At 43.7% G+C, this 19,431-nt stretch overlaps 1 protein-coding gene across 4 annotated transcripts in view; it reads right to left on the reverse strand.

Annotated features, from left to right (window-relative positions):
* plxna4 (plexin A4) overlaps positions 1-19,431 on the reverse strand; it is a 675,025-nt gene that overhangs the window by 323,743 nt on the left and 331,851 nt on the right. For all 4 annotated transcript variants that reach the window (XM_078553048.1, XM_078553047.1, XM_078553046.1 and 1 more), the window contains exon 5: positions 14,723-14,823. In XM_078553048.1, the coding sequence (XP_078409174.1) occupies positions 14,723-14,823 (101 nt within the window). The remainder of the gene's footprint in view (positions 1-14,722; positions 14,824-19,431) is intronic.

Here is a 19,431-nt window from a genome sequence, read left to right on the forward strand (position 1 = left end):
ACTAGAGAGCAACTTTAAAAACTGCAAGAGAAGATGACCAACATGCATGACAGAAATGCAAGGACAGAATTGTCAAGTTTACAGTTGGGACAACAAGTTCGCATCCAGGATCCCACAGAAGGTATGTGGCAACCAGCCGATGTGACAAGGATTTATTCAGAACCGAGGTCCTATGAGGTCATTACACACAAAGGCGCAACAGTGAGGCATAACCAAGGACAAATCAGATCCATTCCAGCTCCTCAATCACCGTACAGTCCAATTGCATTGAGGACCAGATTACAAATGCAACCAGGGACAACATCCAAGCCTGACAACCATACAGAAGTGGGGATGTTCACTGATGATTGCACATTTCAGCACCATTTGCGATTCCCCAGATATTGAAACAGTCAGTGTCCATATGCAGCAAGACCTGGACAATATTCAGGCTTGGGCTAATAAGTGGCAAGTAACATTCACACTACACCAGTGTCAGGTAATAACAATCTCCAACACAAGAGAATCTAGCCATATCTTCATGATATTCAATGGCATTATCATCACTGAATCCCCCACTACCAACATCCTGGAGGTTACCATTGACCAGAAAATGAACTGGATTAGCCACATAAATACTGTGGCTACAAAAGCAGGTCAGAAGCTAGGAATTCTGTGTGAGTAACTCACCTCCTTACTCCCCAAAGTCTGTCCACCATATACAAGGCACAAGTCAAGAGTGTGATGGAATACTCTCCACTTGCCTGGATGAGTGCAGCTCCAACAACATTCAAGAAGCTTGACACCATCCAGGGCAAAGCAGCCCGCTTGACTGCTACCCCATCTACCACCTTAAGCATTCACTCCCTCCACCACTGATGCACAGTGGCAGCAGTGCATACCATCTACAAAAGGCACTGCAGCAACTCATCAGGGCTCCTTTGACAGTGCCTTCTAAACCCATAACCTCTGCCACCTAGAAGACAAGGGCAACAGATGATTAGGAACATCACCGCCTGCAAACTCCCCACCAACTTACACTATGTCGCCGTTCCTTCACTATCACTGAGTCAAAATCATGGAACTCCCTTCCTAACAGCACTGTGGGTGTACCTACAAAGTTCAAGATGGTGGCTCACTACCACCTTCTCAAGGACAATTAGGGGTGGGCAATAAATGCTGGTCTAGCCAGCAAAGTCCACGTCCTGTGAAAGAATAAATCATTCTTTTTTGATAAGTTCTCCGCGGCTTCTGGTCAATATTTATCCCTCAAACAAAATATGACTAAAAAAACAGATGATCTGGTCATTATAATTCTGCTGTTTGTGGGGGAACTTGCTGCGCTGCTTCTTCAGATTACAACAGTGACTAAATCTACATCACTGGCTGTAAAGCAGTTTGGAACATGGTGAAAAGCCTCATATAAATACAAACCTTTCTTCTGTCTTTCATCTGACTGCAGAAAGCCTGAAAGGCAGGAAGATCGAGGGAAAGTGGGACCGGCCTTTGGATAACGTGGGCTAAGAGAGAGTTAAGCGTATCATATGCCAGGTCATTCCGACATGAGTCACCGCTGTCTGGGAAGCAAAACTAGTTGGTCCTAGTGGGTTTCAAAAAAAAAAGTGCTGTTTACTGTAGTCTCAATAATATGACAAAATTCAATATGGTATTAATGTAACACTCAAATATTGAATAACTGTACATATATTATGTGAGTCACTGCATCAAGTCTGAATTGTTTTATAATGACTAGTCAGAGAAGCTTTGCAAGCTTTTATTTTACATTTTAATCAATAATGAGTGTGGGCTTGGAATGATTCAAAGGCCTTGACAAAAGGGATTCTGTTTGATCTTTGCAGAAACCATAGCCCCGCTACCCTGCAGGCACTGAGCTCACAGCAGTCAAAGTTTCGCAGCTCTGCTGCTTCTCTTGGATTCCAATCTGCATCTCAGCACTGTGGTACTATCGACAGCCAAAGGTCTCGATGCTTAATTCTACCTCCATCCATCCTGCACCCCACTTCATCTTCTAAAGTTACGACTCGATGATGGGGTGTGTTACCATAGACAATGGCATCTGTCCAGCGTCTTTCAAATCCTCTTGTTAGCGTGTACACCCACGAATAATGGCAGAGGGGTTGGTGATGCCCAGCCCTATCCTTATTACCCTCAGACACACACACACACGCACTGAATAGTGAATTGGCCCTGCCCAAAATTTATCCCTCAACCAGCACATGGAAACATCACACTCCTGTTTGTGGAATCTTGCTGCGCACAAATTAGCTGCTACATTTCCTACACGTGTGACTGCATTTCAAAGTATTTCATTGGCTATGAGGCACTTTGGGGCATATGAGGTGGTGAATGGCGTGGTATAAATGCAAATCTTTCTTTCCATTAACATTACCGTCAGCCAAGTGCATTCTATAGTCTTTAGGTGCTTGGATAAAGGGAGGGAGGGAGAAAGAGAAGAATCAACACTTCTTTTAAACTTGCACAGAAAACAAAAGCCTGTACCGGAATGGGTAGTTCTGCAGTGTGAAAGGCTTCCTCTCTCTTAAACTCACTGGCACTCTGACTGGCCTATTAAAAGCATCTTTCACCAAGCTACACTGAGACCTAAAAGAGGGAGCCCACTCTCTTCCACACCTGCATACACACACCAGAGAAGGGCAGGAGACCTCATTAAGGCACTAAGTGATCTCTGTGCCATTTATGGATTTATCTGGGATACACACAGCTAATAAGAGTCCTTCCAAGCGCATTGTAGAGCACAAAAAAGTAATTCATTTATGACAGTTTAAAGACAATTACACCAGCTAGGCACAGGTAATTAGAGAATAATGTACTCTTATACTAATAGGGTTAAATGAACAATGAGGAGAATTGGGGCAATTAACTGTACAAGTAAGTGTATTGACTGTAGAACTGTGCACTTAAGAAAGAATGTCTCTTATTATACACTTACGTGAACAGATTTCACTAGGATGGCAATAAGGAAATGCTGACTAAAAACTAAACCACCTCTGAAACTGGCTATTTATTTGATAGAACTTCCCTCTAAACTCACCCACCAGCAATTTCCACCAAACCAAGTGCCATCAAAGATTACAATTTTAACTGACTCTTTCTATGCCCTGCTGTCACACAGCCCTGGCAATACAGTAAAGGCCCATTTTCTTCTATTTCTCAGTTCCCTCCTGTCTAGTGAGGGCAAACCTGTGTGTCGCTGAAGCACTTTCACCCCACCTTCAACGCCAGGTGTGCTGGATCCTCAGTATAACATGGAGTGGATTTCTTATATTGCATGGATTGCCACCCCCACGTTAGAGGGACGGTAGCAAAGTGGTAATGTTACTGGGCTAGTTATACAAAGGTCCAGAGTGATGTTCCGGAGACATGAGTTCCAATCCCACCACAGCAGCTGGGGAATTTAAATTCAATTATCCAAATATAGACTGGGATAGTACAGAGGGGCAAGAGTCCCTGGAATGTGTTCAAGATAGTTTTCTACGGCAGTATGTTTCCAGTCCAACGAGAGAACATGCACTTTTGGACCTTGTTCTAGGGAATGAGTTGGCCCAAGTGGATCAAATATCAGCGGGAGAGCCTCTAGGGGACAGTGACCATAAAGTTTAGGTTAATCATGGGAAAAAGGACAGAGAACAATCCAAAGCGGGGATAATTAATTGGGGGAAAGCCAACTTCGATGGGGCGAGAATGCATCTGAGTCGAGTGAGTTGGAATCAAATGTTGGCAGGAAAGACAGTGGCTGAACAATGGGCCACCTTCAAAGAAAAAGTATTGCAGGCAATGTCAAGGAATATTCCCATGAAGGGAAAAGGTGGGACAAACAAATCCAGAGCACACTGGATGACGAGAGAAATAGAGGTGAAGATGAAAAGGGAGAAGTGCGCGTACGACAGATGTCAGGTAGAAAATACAATAGAGGATCAGGCTGAATATAGAAGGGCCAGAGGGGAAGTGAAGAAACTAATAAGAAGAGCAAGGAGAGAGCATGAAAAGAGTCTGGCAGCAAACATAAAAGGGAACCCTAAGGTCTTGTGTAAGCATGTAAATAATAAAAGGGCGGTAAAAGGAAGAGTAGTGCCGATTAGGGACAAAAAAGGAGGCTTGCATATGGAGGATGGAGAAATAGCTCAGGTGTTGAATGACTACTTTGTATCTGTCTTTACAAAGGAAGAACTTGTTACCCAGGCTGAGGTGAGAGAGGAGGTAACTGGTACACTAGAAGAGGAAGGGAGTGTTGAAAAGGCTATCTTTACTTAAAATAGGTAAGGTACGTGGACTGATGAAATGCATCCAAGGTACTGAGGGAAGTGAGAATGGAAATTGCAGAGGCACTAGTGATAATCTTGCAGTCTTCCTTAGACACAGGGGAGGTGCTAGAGGACTGGAGAATTGTGAATGTTACATCCTTGTTCAAAATGGGGCGCAAGGATACAACTGGCAACTACAGGCCAGTCAGTTTGACCTCAGTGGTAGGGAAACCTCTGGAAACTATAGTACAGGAAAAAAATCAAGACAAGTGCAGGATAATTAAGGGAAGCCAGCATGGGTCAAGGGAAAATTATGTTTAACTAGCTTGCTGGAGGTTTTTGAGGAGGTAACAGAGAAGGTTGATAAAAGAAACACTGTTGATGTGGTGTATATGAATTTTCAAAAGGCATTTGATACAGTGCCACACAACAGACTTGTGAGCAAAATTCTGGGTCATGGAATAAAAGGGAAAGTAGGCATTTGGAGAAGAAATTCGTTGAGAGAAAGGAAACAGAGTAGTGATAAATGGTTGTTTTTCAGATTGAAGGAAGGTTTGTAGTGGAGTTCTTCATGGGGTCCGTGTTGGGACCCTTGCTCTTCCTGATATATGTTAACGACTTAGACTTTGATGTGCAGGGCATGATTTCAAAATTTGCAGATGATACAAAGATTGGAAATGTTGTCAACTGTGATCAGGATAGTCTTGAACTTCAAAAGGACATAGACATGTTGATGGATTGAGCAGACCAGTGGCAGATGAAGTTCAATGCTGGGAAATGTGAGGTGATTCATTTTGGTGACAAATATAAAATAAAGGGAGAGCCTCTTAAGGAGGTGCAGGAACAGAGGGACCTCGGTGTATACGTACATAGGTCATTGAAGATGGCAGGGCATGTTTTTTTAAAATTTGTTCATGGGATAAGGCCATCGCTGGCTGGGCCAGCATTTATTGCCCACCCCTAATTGCCCTTGTACAGAGGGCATTTAAGAGTCAACCACATCGCTGGGGGTCTGGAATCACATGTAGGCCAGACTGGATAAGGAGGGCAGATTTCTTTCCCTAAAGGGTATTAGTGAACCAGATGAGTTTTTACATCAGTCAGCAATAGTTTCATGGTCATCATTAGACTTTTAATTCCAGATTTTTATTGAATTCAAATTTCACCATCAGCTGTGGTGGGATTTGAACCTGGGTCCCCAGAGCATTACCTTGGGTCTCTGGAATACTAATCTAGCGACAATACCACCACACCACTGCCTCCCTGTTCCCACTCAAGAGCAGTTAATAAAGCATATAGTATCTTCGGCATTATTAATAGGGGCATTGAGTACAAGGGTAAGGAAATCATGTTGAAGTTGTATAAGACAGTAGTTAGACCTCATCCAGAGTGCTGCATCCAGTTCTGGGTGCCATACTTGTGGAAGGATGTGAAGGCACTGGAGAGAGTACAGCGGAGATTCACAAGAATGATTCCCAGGATGAAGAACTGTAGCTATGAGGGTAGATTGGAGAGGTTCGGACCGTTTTTCTTGGAGAAAAGAAGGCTGAGAGGAGACTTGATAGAGATGTTCAAGATCCTGAGGGGTATGGATAGAGTAAGTAGTGAGAAACTGTTCCCACTCAAGAGAACATCAAGAACTAGAGGACTCAGATTCAAAATAATTGGCAAGAGGAGTAAATGTGATATGAGGAAAAAATTTTCACCCAGAGGATGGTTGGAAGCTGGAACAAACTCCCTGAAAGGGTGATGGAGGCAGGTTCGATCGAGGTATTCAAAAGGTAATTGGATTACTACCTGAAAAGAGAGAATGTGCAAGGTTAGGGGTATAAGACAGGGGAGTAGAACTAGATGGAATGCTCTTTCAGAGTGCCAGTACAGACTCCATGTGCTGAACGGACTCCCTGTGCACTGTAAAGATACAGTAATACTGTGATACTGTAATAAAATATGGAATTAAATGCTACTCTCTAATAATAATCATGAAATTACCAGATTGCTGTAAAAACCAATCAGGTTCACTAATGTACTTTAATGGTCTTATCTGGTGTGCCGTACATACAATTCCAGACCCACAGCAATGTGGTTGACTCTTAGCTGCCTTCTGAAGTGGCCAAGCAAGCCACTCAGTAGAAGGGCAATTAGAGATGGGCAACAAATGCTGGCATCACCAGTAATGCTCAGATCCCAAGAAAGCCCACGCCCCACCACCCCCACCCTTACATATTTGAAAAAGAGAAAATGCACAGGGTTACAGGGGAACATAAAGAAAATGGGACTAATTGAATAGCTCTTGCAAACAGCATGATGGGATAAATGGCCTCCTTCTGTGCTGCATGATTCTATGAACCCAGCAAGCCAAGGCTCAAGTAGTATGGTGGTCCTAACTGGGCAAAGAACAAGGAGCTTACGAATGCCCTGCTGGTAGAATATGCAGTTTTAGCTGGTTAAATTCCAGAGAGACTTCCGTGCCAGCCTCTTTAGCCTTGGGAAAATAGGGTGCATTCCCACAGGTGTGAACTCCATATTGTGGATACAGAAACTCTACTGGGCTGGATTTGGTGGTGGGTTTCTGTCAGACACTAACCAAACAAAAACTTAATCCTACTCTAGGAATTTCCTCACTGTTGGCTGCATTGGTGACAACAGGGCCCAAGGTATCTTGGGGCATAAAGCGGAACTTCCTTTATCCACCTTCCTTATCCTCTGTCAGAATTCTCACAGCACCAGACACTTCGGTGTGGCATCAAAAGCAACCAGTGTGCCTAATTATTTGTATTGTACCCATCTTCATTCCTGTGCCAAGAGCATAACTGCATCAGACAAAGTCTGTGGACTCTTCACTGTCCAACATGATTCGCTCCAATAACAGAGGGCCTGTTGTGAGAAATCTCATCCAGGTGGGCAACAACAAAGAGTAAGTGGAAAGGTTAAAAAGTCAAAAGCCAACTGAACCCACGCCTTCCACAGACCGACTATGTTTTGCTTGATTACAAAATCAACTCAATCCATTTGTTCTCCTGAAGAACAACTCGAAGGATAATTTTAATCTAATCTGCTGGCAGGATTCTGAGGTGATCAGAAGAAGGGAGGCTAAAATGGGCCAGCTTTTTTTTACACCCACCCAATTTTATTTCCAGTGGCTTCAAACTGAAGTCCTACTCTACATCAATGCGTCCCATTAGCCAGACAGAAGGTTATGTGCTGCTGTGCCAAAGAGGGAAGGTGGACGGGTCTGCTGCATAAGTATTACAGTATTCCAACAACAGCTTCTATTTATATATTTATTTATATGTAAACCATCTATATATCTATTTATATGTAAACCATCCAAATGCACTTCACAGAAACATAATCAGACAGGGCCTGGGCAATTTTCCACTTTACTGAATAGATGACAGTGTTGCAAAGCTTGGCTGGGGTGCTGTTAATTCTGGAGCACACGTCTTCATCACTATAGTTGGGATGTTGTTGACGCCGATAGCTTTAATATCCAGTGCCTTCAGCACTTTTTGATATCATGCGGAGTGAATCAAATTGGGTGAACACTGTCATGCTAGGAACTACAGGAGGAGGCTGAGATGGACCATTCAATTGGCACTTCTGGCTGAAGATTTTTGCAGACACTTCAGCATTGTCTTTTCCACTGGCATAATGGGTTCCCCCAACTTTGAGGATTGGGAATGTTCACAGAGCCTCCTCCCACTAGCTCCTTAATTGCCCACCACCATTCATGACTGGATGTGGCAGGACTGCTGAGCTTTGATCAGCTCCGTTGGTTGTGGGGTTATTAAGCTCTGCCTGTAGCATGCTGTTTCTGCTGTTAAGCATGATTGTTGCCCAGTGTTGTGCTTTCACCAAGTTGGCACCTCATTTTTAGGTAAGCCTGGTGCTACTACTGGCATGCTCCCCTACTACGCTCCTTAGTGCATCACGGTTAAAATTGGGAATGCAAGATAGGCATTTTGTTTTTTTTATATCTGGGTTTTTTTTATTAGGTTTAATCCAGGTTACCTGAGTTCAGACAGGTTCAGCAGCTGGTGGTCTCCAACTAGATTTGGCAGCCATGCAGTAGAAAGAGGAGATTGTCTGCCAGATTCCTACTACTGGTTCCTCCCCAGAGGGAAGTGTACCTGTGCAGATGGCAGGGGGATGACAAGTTGGCTGAGTTGCAAATGGATTGCTGGCTTTTTGACTGTTCTCACGTCTGAGGAACGGGCTGGAGGCAATGGTGGAGCTTCACCCTAGAATGAGTCAACATCTTCAGGGGAGGTGGAGGAATGGGAACAATCAGTGAAAAGATCAAGCCCACTGTGCCTGTGAAAGAAGCACCGTGGGATGCTTCTGCCACATTCAAGGCGCTATAGCAATGCAAGTTGTTGTTGAGACATGTAATTGTCACGATTTGCGTTGGGAATGCGATTGCCACACATCAGGCCGTGAACCCACTTCTTCTCACAACTCCAAGCAAATAAGTTTTTCAGCGAATCAATTAGACCGAGACTTGCCTGTATCATGTTCTGCCTCGAGACCTGACAGCTATTCCCAGACCTGGGCAGGCAGCCATGCAGCAGTCAAAACCCGATTCTTCCTCTCTCACACATACAGCTCTTTCCATGGAATAAAATCTCTGTCATTTAATATCTTCCTTTCTCTCTGAAATTATTAAAAGTTAAAGCCACATGACAAAATCTTTTTTATATATGATATATGAAAAACAGTTGGCTCTTTGAGAGATAAAGGGAATAGATGGTGAAGTCGATGGCTGCAGTGGTTTTTAAAGCAACACTATCACAAAAGGGATTGATTATAAATAGTGATTCATTACTCAGAAATGGCAGTTGATTCATATAATGGATTGGCATCATGATGAAAAAGGTTTGGATTGCCTTCTGTGAATCACTAGATCTGTCAGGAACTTTTACATGGACCCTTGGGTCCCGCTTACCAGAATCATCTCCCCACATGTGTCCAACTAATAAAACAAGAAACTTTCTGGAGTCTCATCATACCGACGACAGCGAAGTGGTTGAGATGCCAGGTGCACATGGACCTCAGCTTGCTTCCCAAGGCTGTTATCATGGGAACTAACCTCAGATTACAGGAAGACATCTTTGTGGCTGTACTAGCCAGTGCACGAACTGCGTTGGTCCCTTGACCACTCTAGGAGGGCTGGGGTCAAAGACCAGTTGAGGCCAGCCTCAACACCCAAAATTCACAGGCCCCACAAAGCAAATTATAACGGCTTCAAAGCAACGTTTTATGGAATGAAGAGCCAGTCCTGGGAGGGAAAATGGTGGGGTTGCACAGGCAGGACACCCAACAGAAATTAAATCAGAAGGGAGAAACACTGTGATCTTATTCATGTCAATGTTCAGTTTAAAGTTGAAGGTCAGCTTAACTCCAAAGGAGAGTTATTTTCACATGAGGGCGTACCAGTCTTATATCATTTACTGGAGAATCTTGGCTGGCCCTCCTATGGAGGACTGAGGGAGTGCTGCACTGTCAAGCAATGCCAACTCTCAGATGGGGCAAAAAGCCAGGGCCTTTGTATGCCTTCCCAAGCATATTTTTTTTTTTTTTTTTTTTTTTGCCTTCCCAAGCATATATAAAATATCCCTGCCATTATTGCAAAATCAACAGTGGCGTTCTCCTCGCTATCCTGGTGAGAAGTAACAGTAGCTAAGGCCACTTTTAACTTCACACCTTGCCTGTTGCTCCCATTTGCATGTGCCCTGTCCAAGGCTGAGGGAGCCAATGAACCAATTGTTAAAAAGCGTCACTATTGGTCACTGAAAGTGAAATCAGAACTTGTGTTGCCTACCTGCTGAGTAAGAGCTGGAGTTGAACTAACACTTCTCCTGGCCACAAACCATTAACTCAACTTGGAGTAACACTGAAATTTGATACGTAAGGTAATGATCCAGTAACTCGGGCTGTACTTTCCCAATTCAGAGGGGGAGCTCTGCCTTAATAGTTCAGCTAACACATAGTGAGAGCACAGGATTTGAGGTCCATGGCTCACGAGGGGATCTGATCTCTAGAAGGTCTCAGTATTGCTCCTCTGATCTTTTCCTGAAGTAGGCACTTGGGTTCCCAACCTGAAACATTTGTCCTTTTCTCTTTTGTTCAGACTGACCAGCTGTGCAATTCCACAACCCTGGGTTTTTATTTCAGATATCCAGCATTGTCATTTTCCTATTTATACTTCGCCCATGAGCAGACCATCTACGATGTTGCTCAGGGTGGTTTTTAAAATATTGAAGCCACCAAGGTAAATACTAAGTTGTGTTTTTTTCTGGATAGGCACATCTTGAAGTGAACAGTTGCCCTAAATTGACAGCAATGGGAAATGGCTGGCTTTCTTTCTTTTTTGGTACCTTTTTCCTAAGATTGCTTTGATTATTTATAAAGCGCGGCACTGTGTTGTGACATCTGCAACCCAACATCTGGAATGCAACATCTGGAATGCAACGGACCCTGAATTTTCGTTGTACATTAGATAGACAGGCAGATGGCAAAAGGCACACAGATAAATGGGTAAACAGACAAGACAGATGGATAAACAGAGAGATAAAAACACAAAACCGATAGATGCCATAGAGTTTGAAAGTTGCTGCATATCGGAGAAGAACCAAAGGGAATGGGAAAGGACTGCGTAGGGGGGAAATCACTGCGCATAGGGGAAATTTCAGCTCCCTGGCAAATTCACCCTCAATCACACTTTCTCGACCAGAAATGTGTCTCCTAATAACTATAATTCAAGTATCATTATCTTGCGCCCCTCATTTCGTGTTCAAATAAATCGAATTATTTCATTTATATAGTCAGTGAAACTGATTTTTATTGAGGCCTCTGAAGAGCAAAGGGCTGAGGGGGTGGGGAGAGGAATTCCCATGGTGCACAGACTATCGAGTTACTCCTTACAGATGCAGTAAAATCAGAGCAAGCATTCACCTGTGAGAACAGAAAAACACGACGTTTCCAAATCCCACATCCATTTTTCTTCCTTGTTCAAATCTCTTATTTGCTCAAACTGCTGAAGCCAGTGACCTCTAGGTTGACCTCAGAAAGCACGAGCAGCCAACTTAGATCTGGTCACCACATTTCACTCAGAGTGGGTTCTCTGCTTTCTCACCAGGCCTCTCTGACCCTGGAGGCTGAGTAGCAGAGAGCTATGTTTTCAGTTTACACCGCCTGAATGATTTATCAGGCCGCAAGAGCCCTCCTCTCTGTACAGACAGCAGCCTGGACCAAGGGATGAGGTGGCAACCTGAGCTTCCTCAGCCTGCCTGAGCTCCCTGGCACACAACCCAATCGATGCTCTCTACAGCTCGGCTGCTGGAGTCAAGTATCCAGCTGCAGAAACTAGGACAGGGACCTCGTGAAATCCATCCTCAGGCCTTGGCACTACGCCCGACACAGAGAACCTAACACCACAATCTAACCGTAGCACTGGATCAAGCCTGGCTCTTTGTAACTTGCTGCCTTTACCCACAGTTAAACACCCTTCTTCTGACAAGTCTGGCTTCTTTCTTGCAAGACAACGGTAAGCAACGTTTTCTCTGACACAAAGGGGCAAATCTGCCCCTGTGCTCGGGAAAACCCAATATGTGCACGTTCACAGCTTACAAACCGCACACCTGAACCACGTGTGACTTCACACACCATTTGTTTCTTTTCACACCTGAGTCAGGTTCACAGTGCTGGTGCAGGCCTCGCTGGAGTGCGTAAGGGGTGTGGGTATAGAGACGGCCTGTTAGAAGGCCCGCCTTGGTTCTCTAACACAGTGTCCCAGTGTTTGAAGACCCCTCTAAATCTCACCCCTCACCTCCTTCACTCCCACCCACCCCCTGCCAGCCTACGCCCCCTCAGATCCCCCATGCTACAGCTATCCAAACAATAGGCTACTCTCCGGGAACGAAAGAATAGGAGTTACTCTTTTCAATTTCAAAACAGCCCATCGATCAATGTAAGGGAGCAGGTGGTTAGATTTTTTTCAAGTGGAGATCTTTTTCAGGTGTCAAAACCAGTTTCTTTTTTAAATCAGCCAGAGCCATTTAAATCACAGTAGAAAATATGACACCACAGGCTAATAAGACACTTTGTTACATTTTTCACTGCGTTATGGTGCTTTCTCAAGCACTGTAATGCATGTGTACAAATACGCAAGGCTGATCAATGCAAGGGTCAACTTACCTTTAAAGGACAGATCCCTATGATGAATCGCTGCATTAAAAATACATCTAAGTTACAATATAGCACCTACTAATGACATTTGAAGGTGTGAAAACACTTTGCACTTATCTTTCAGAACGTTCCAGGCTCCTCAGCAGGCTATTTCCTTCACAAACTCTCAAACCTGATGTGTTTGTAACGGGCTTCCTCAACCCCACACCACCAGATCAAAATGGTACGGGAGGAAATCCGATTTGCGTTCTTTATTTAAAATGAGGAGCCTGACCTCAGCCAGGGCGGCTGGGGGATGGGGGGTGGTGGCGGGATGCGCGTTTTGCACACTAGGCAATCCTGACCCACAGAAAAGACCGGAGGAAAATAGCACAGGGTCAAGAATGCAGAGGAAAACCAGATTTCCTCAAAAGAAACTAAGTGTGGCCATTTGCGCAACAAAGCGTTTCTCCACACCCAGCCAAAACTTTGCCCCAAAGTTTGCAAATGATTAGGTTTCCTCCCTTTCCTCGTCAAACTTCACCAATTCTTTCTGCCCCAGTGCATCGTTTTCAGCGCCCTTGTCCTTTTCGGAACCCTCAACAGTCTTGTCCCATCCTTATTGAGCCATCTTCTAACTGGATATCCTGACCACTCCTCATTCTACACTACTAAAGGCTAGCCTTACATCTGCTTTATCCCACACAACCACCCCACCACCAACCCCCCCCCCCACCAGCCCCCTGAGACATTATTTGCCCTAAACCATTTTTCTATCTTTTCCTTTGTTCAAAAAGCCTCTTCAAAGACCTCCCTCTGAGACCATGATTGTATTCCTCGCTCCTCCTGTCCAACCTTTTAAGTCTGTTCTTCTGTATCCAGCTCACTGTCCCACCTCCTCTCCACGACCTTTGCTAAAAACGTCAGAGACGTTCATGACTAGTGATGTAAGTCGTTGCCTAGTGCTGCAGGCTGTTGAACCAAGTTAGAGAGCTTCACTGCTGCAAATTGATAACTAAAAGATTCGCGGATATGGCAAAACTCCTCAAAAACATGCACACCTTCAAAATCAGGGTTGTAATCAGATCAACAAGAAAAGTGAACTTAAACCATTATCTTCTGGCAAAAACAAGTGAAATAATAACTGATATAAACATTGAAAAGAGAGAGGGTGAGAGGGAGCAGCAAAATGACAGGGGATCAGCACTGACAGCACAGTGGTTCCTGCAGTGATTCCACAGGCCTGCCTTTGGTTTATAACACAATAATATAAGGAAATAGAAAGCAAAAGACCATTCGTTCCATCCAACTCGTCCCTTCCACAAATCAGACCATCAATCTCCAGAGGACAGTTTCCATTCCCTCCACTTCATCTCGTCTCCGCAGGTAAATCAAGGAGAACCTCAGGCTACTTACCTGACCTTACACCCTCTAATGTTTATCCTGGACATCATCCTATCAATTCAGGGAACATCGTGTTCCACATTTGATCATCCCCCTTGCTGAACTTAAGATCTTAATCCTGTCGCAACCAGGCAGAAGATATTTATGGACATAGCATCAACTGCTTACAAATAGTGTGGCCTTTCATCAGGCTGTTTGATTAACAGGATTACAAGATTTTGGGTTGTTGGTCCATATCCAACTGATATCATGCAACTGAGAAACTGCCCATGTATCATTCAATTGGTTCACTTGGAATTGCTTTTACAGAATTTTTGAAATAATTTTACATACAGACATCTAGTCTATCTCTTGGCTGTGTCTTTAGGTCTCTGCTATCACCTGTATGCTGCTCCTAGGACATCCAATTAAGTGGCCTGTTCCTGGTCTCCTGCTCTTTGGAGATGGTGGGAGAGTACCCACTGAGTGGCTCATTTTCTGGTTTATCCATCCCTCCACCTGTGGAAAAAGAAGGTTTGTCTCCTCCCAGGACATGGGATGGGTTCCCTGGGCCCAGTAGAAGTTATCCAACTGATATCAATCAGATGAAGACCATATAGGGTTTCTAACAAATGGGAGAATCGCTCTGCTTCATTACTGCCCAAATTCAAAATGATTGTCTCCAAAATTAAACTGACTAAACTAAATATCAGTCAGTTCCCCTTCCTCAGGAGATGCATTGGGCTGTTTCAATACCTCTAGTTGCTTCATACCAAGCACAAGAAGAATATTCCTTAGACACCAAACACTGGCTGAAAATGCTGCAAAAGATCTTTCCATTCATTAAAAAACAGCTGGGTTCCACAGCAACAGAGAAAGGCACAAAGGGGGTTTGGATCTGTACTTACGTGTTATGAAGCACACACCAGCCACAGTGAGGGTCTCCAGAACCCAGACATTCAGCGCACGTCTGGTACTGTCCACAAGTCTCCACAGGCACTCTGGTCAGCTGGAAGCACAGAAAAAAGGTAGAATTTAGTGCAGGGCCATCGGGTCCATCAAGCTCTTGTAAATTGAGGAATCGTAGGCCAGAGGCCCGTGGTACAGAAGGTCAAGCTGAGTTACAGTGTAAACGTGATTTGTAATATATGATTAACGATATGTGACCAGTGATATATGGTATTTGGTTTGTGATTGTGAGATATGATTTATGATGCTCAATTTCTAGCATATGGTTTGTGATGTATGGAAATGATTTTTGATATTTGGCTTGTGATATGTTGGATAAACAGTATTCAACACAAAAGACAGGAAGATGCTGGAAATCTGCAGCTAAGAAAAGACAGGTTGATGCTTCAGGTATAACCCTTCCTTAGAACTGCAAAGTAATTCAGTGAAAGATCTCTACCAGAAATGTAAACCTCTCTTTTAGGTGCTGAGCAATCCCAGCGCTTATTGCACATTTCCAGCATTAACAATTTGTCTTTCTTCATTATTTCAAGCTTACTGCACCTCTGGCCCTTACTGTGACTACCTGATCACTAATCTCTATCTCTAGTCGGGTTTTATTATGCCTGCAATCTATGTGGGCTATGATACTTGCAACTTTCATAGCTTCTTAAGTGAGTTTTTTTTTCATTAACAAGCTCAGGGGATGAATGAAGCACTTTCCCACTTCATCAAGTGCCAAGCATTCCCAAGTCAAGAGCAGCATGAGTCAGATGCAGGTCAAACTCCTCCTTGCCCCAGTGAGGTGCCCACACCCGAAACTCTCCTGCATTTTTCACACCTGCCATCCTTGGCACTTCCCTGAGTGACTGGGCTAACTTAAATTAAAATAGAGAGTGCTTTTTTTTTAGAGTGGAACCACAAGCAACATGTGTCAAACTGTTCAGTTTCACTTCATACCCGCCTCTTGCAGTCACAACAGAATCATGTCCCATCACTATCTGTTGGATTCAAACCATGATCCCACTTGTCATCACCATATTGCATATCTTATATCACATTGCAAATCATATTGCACAAACCAAACACCACATCAGAAGCCACATATTACAATGTGTGAGTTCTATATGTAGCTATGATTCTTATAACTTGCATCACTTTTTTGAGTGTCCTTTTTTCCCCTTTTAATTAAGCAAGGAGTAACTGGAACATATTTTTATTCCATCAACCAATGTCCACAGCAACCGTCTCAATTCAGGTACAGCACAAGTTGGATGTTAAAATTCTAACTCTTGTTTTCAAACCCCTCCCTAGCATCACCCCTCCCTATCTCTGTAACTTCCTCCAGCCCTGCAACTCCCTGGGGTATTTCAGCTCATTTAATTCTGGCCTCTCGGGCATCCCCAATTGAATTGCTCCACCATTGGTGGCTGTGCTTTCAGCTGCCTAAGCCCCAAGCTCCAGAATTTTCTCTCCAAATCATTCCTCCTTTCTACCTCTCTTTCCTCTTTCAAGAGACTCCTTTACAGCCGACAGTACAAGCTTTGGGGCATCTGACCTAATATCTCCTGATGTGCCTCAGTGCCAAATTTTGTTTGGTTAAAATTCCTATCATGTATCTTGGAACATTTTACCACATTAAAGATGCTACATAAATACAAGTTGTTTTTGATGTGTCATGCAGCCCATCCTCCTTTAATAAACGGCATTGCTCTCATGGCTTGAGGCACACGGTGACAATCTGCCAGCTCCCAGGTCCCTCATAGGTCCTTCATTATTCTTCTCTGAAGCATCTAAAGTTTATTCCTAGCTACCTCTGATTGTTGGTTATATTTTGTACCTTGTACGTTACTATAAATACGTTCTTAAAGATTCAATGTGGAGGCAGCTGAATCCATTTCCAGCCCAGCTCCAGGCTGACCTCAATGCAATACTGAAGAAGTGCTACACTGTCAAAGATGCTATCATCTGGATGAGCCATTAAGCGTTGTTCTAGTGGATGTCGAAGATCCCATGGCACTAGTCAAAGAAGAGTAAGGGAGTTCACATGGTGCCCTGGGTCAACATTCAACCCTTAACCAACATCACCACAAGAAAATTGGTTAACTGCTTATTAATCTCATTTGCTATTTGCGGGATCCTGCTTTGTGCAGCATTGCTGCACCTAGATAACAACAGTTGGTGAGTATTTCATTGCCTGTAAAACATATTGGGATGTTCTAAGGACATGTTAAAAAAAAAAATGATGTGGGGGTTGGTGGTGGAGGGGATCCGGGGGGGAAGAGAGAGGAAAGCTTGCAATGTGAATTTAACCTGAAAATAATTTTAACAGTCTGCACATACCTGCAGGGAGGATGAACATAAATCAGAAAAAAAAACAATCTTTTATAATAAAAATGAGGATCAATACTCAATACTGTGCAAGACGATTGTTTTATTCAGCCTCTCTGTGTTTTTAGTCACAGACAACATTCATTATTGAAGACGTCAGCAAAATCATGGCACAGACATCACTGGGTGCACAGCATCTATCGCTCGGAATGTTCTGGAAGGGTTGGATGGAACCACTCTTCCCTCTTGTCATCTACAGCGGACAACAGCTTCTCATTTTAGAAGCCGAGAGAGAAACAAAAATCAATTCTGAGAACAGATGCATGAAAAATCTCAGTCACAGCATTTCCCACAGGGAATCCGTTCCACAGTAAGCACCGAGGTTTGTTGCTTTACAGCAATGATTACCACAGATAAAACCAGCAAGCGAGAAACACTTTCAACTGAATACAGCCATTCACCTGACAGGAACATTGTTCCAATATGTTTAGGATTGAGGCTGCCTTTAACTCCCACTGCGCTGACCAATTAACAGTAAGGGTTTGTCAACTCTGGTTGGATGTTCCTGGGGGTTTCAATGGCCTAACTGCCCATCTCCCCTGCCCGCCCAACCCCTACTCTTCTGCCAATGGTGCATCCTCGACGCTCCAACTGCCTCTGCCAATTGACAAGCGAGCAGATTCTTCATTATCCAATTGGATGATCCTTCACTGTTGGTCAGACAGCCAGTTTTCCACTCTCCAATATTGTTGTAACTAACGGATAAAAAGCATACAAAAAAAAATTGAAAAAGCAGACGTGATTTTTCATTTTGAATGGCGGAGCAGACTCGATGGGCCGAATGGCCTAATTTCTGCTCCTATGTCTTATGGTCTTATGGTCTTCTCCCAAGTCGCTCGCTGCAATATCAAGATCGATCTTTAATTCCAGGACACTCCAAGGCAAACTTGGCGGCTTGACAATTAAGCAAGAAGCCACTCACAAAACCTAAAGGATGAGACCATTGAAATAATTGCTTTTAAAACCATTGCAATTGGTTGGAAAGTGTTTCAGGACACCTCGAGGCTGCTAAAGGTATTATATAAATCCAACGTTCACTTTATTTCCTAAAAAGTGCACGTTTTGAAGTCAAGTGAAGGCTGGATGCAGTTTGGTTGTGACATTCCCCGTCGGCAAGCGCACAAAGGATAACCACTTGGGCGAGTTCTTAAAGGATTATCAATCCCCCTGGGACTTCACCCAAACAAGGAGTCAACAGCTCTGGGAAAGGATGGAGCTGCAGGTTTTATAATTGACAGACACAAGGAAAACAGCGAAAGAAAAGCTTCAGGAATAAAATCCAGAAATGAAAAAAAAAAATCGTTCAAGGAAACTTTGGCTTTCACAATGGAACCACCTTCCGTGATGCCATTATTCAGAACACTGTTCCCTTTATCCCTCCTGCACTATAGGGTCTTCCACTGGAGTTATGGTGCTATCAGGCAAACCAAAACACTTCAATTCAGCAGGGGTCCCAGAAAATATCACAATTGCACAGGACAGGCTGGATGGACAAAAGGGTCTTTTTCTGTTTGTCAATGTTCATATTTCTCCCACCTCAATGGTCCATGCTGGTGATTTCCTCCCATTTCTTTACCTTCAAGCTCTTCAGCACAACATTTAAAATATATAAAATTGATAAGAATATATAAAATACAAAGCGCTCTGCGAATTCAGGACACCCCAGGTCACAACCAGTGAAGTATGCTTTGAGGTGTAGTTACTGTTGTAATGCAGGCAGTGAACATGTGGGCAAACTCCCACAATCAGTAAAGAGACAAATGACAAATTAACCTGTTTTTTGGTGGTTTTGAAGGATAATCATTGGCCCAGACACTGAGACAAGCTCCCTGATCTTCTTCAAAATAGGGCCGCAAAATCTCGCACTTCCTGAGTGAGTGGACAGGAAAGTACCTCCAACAGTGCAGCGCTCCCTCAATACTGCACTGCAGTGTCAGCCTAGATTATGTGCTCAAGTTTCTAGAGTAGGCCTTGAACCCATGAGCTTCTGAATCGGAGGAGAGTGCTAACACTGAGCCAAGGCTAACTGCTAAGTAAATGAAAAGTGAGATGTACAAACCATAAAACCCCAACAAGAAAATAATGTAAAAATGCAGAAAAGGAACAAGAAGCCATTCAAATCTAATTAGTAACTATTTGATAAAAACAAAAAACTGCGGATGCTGGAAATCCAAAACAAAAACAGAAACAGAAATACCTGGAAAAACTCAGCATCGGCGGAGAAGAGCACAGTTGACGTTTTAAGTCCTCATGACCCTTCAACAGAACTTGAAGGGTC

Source organism: Cetorhinus maximus, chromosome 12 (genome assembly GCF_964194155.1).
Source record: "Cetorhinus maximus chromosome 12, sCetMax3.hap1.1, whole genome shotgun sequence".
Taxonomy (NCBI): Eukaryota; Metazoa; Chordata; class Chondrichthyes; order Lamniformes; family Cetorhinidae; genus Cetorhinus; species Cetorhinus maximus.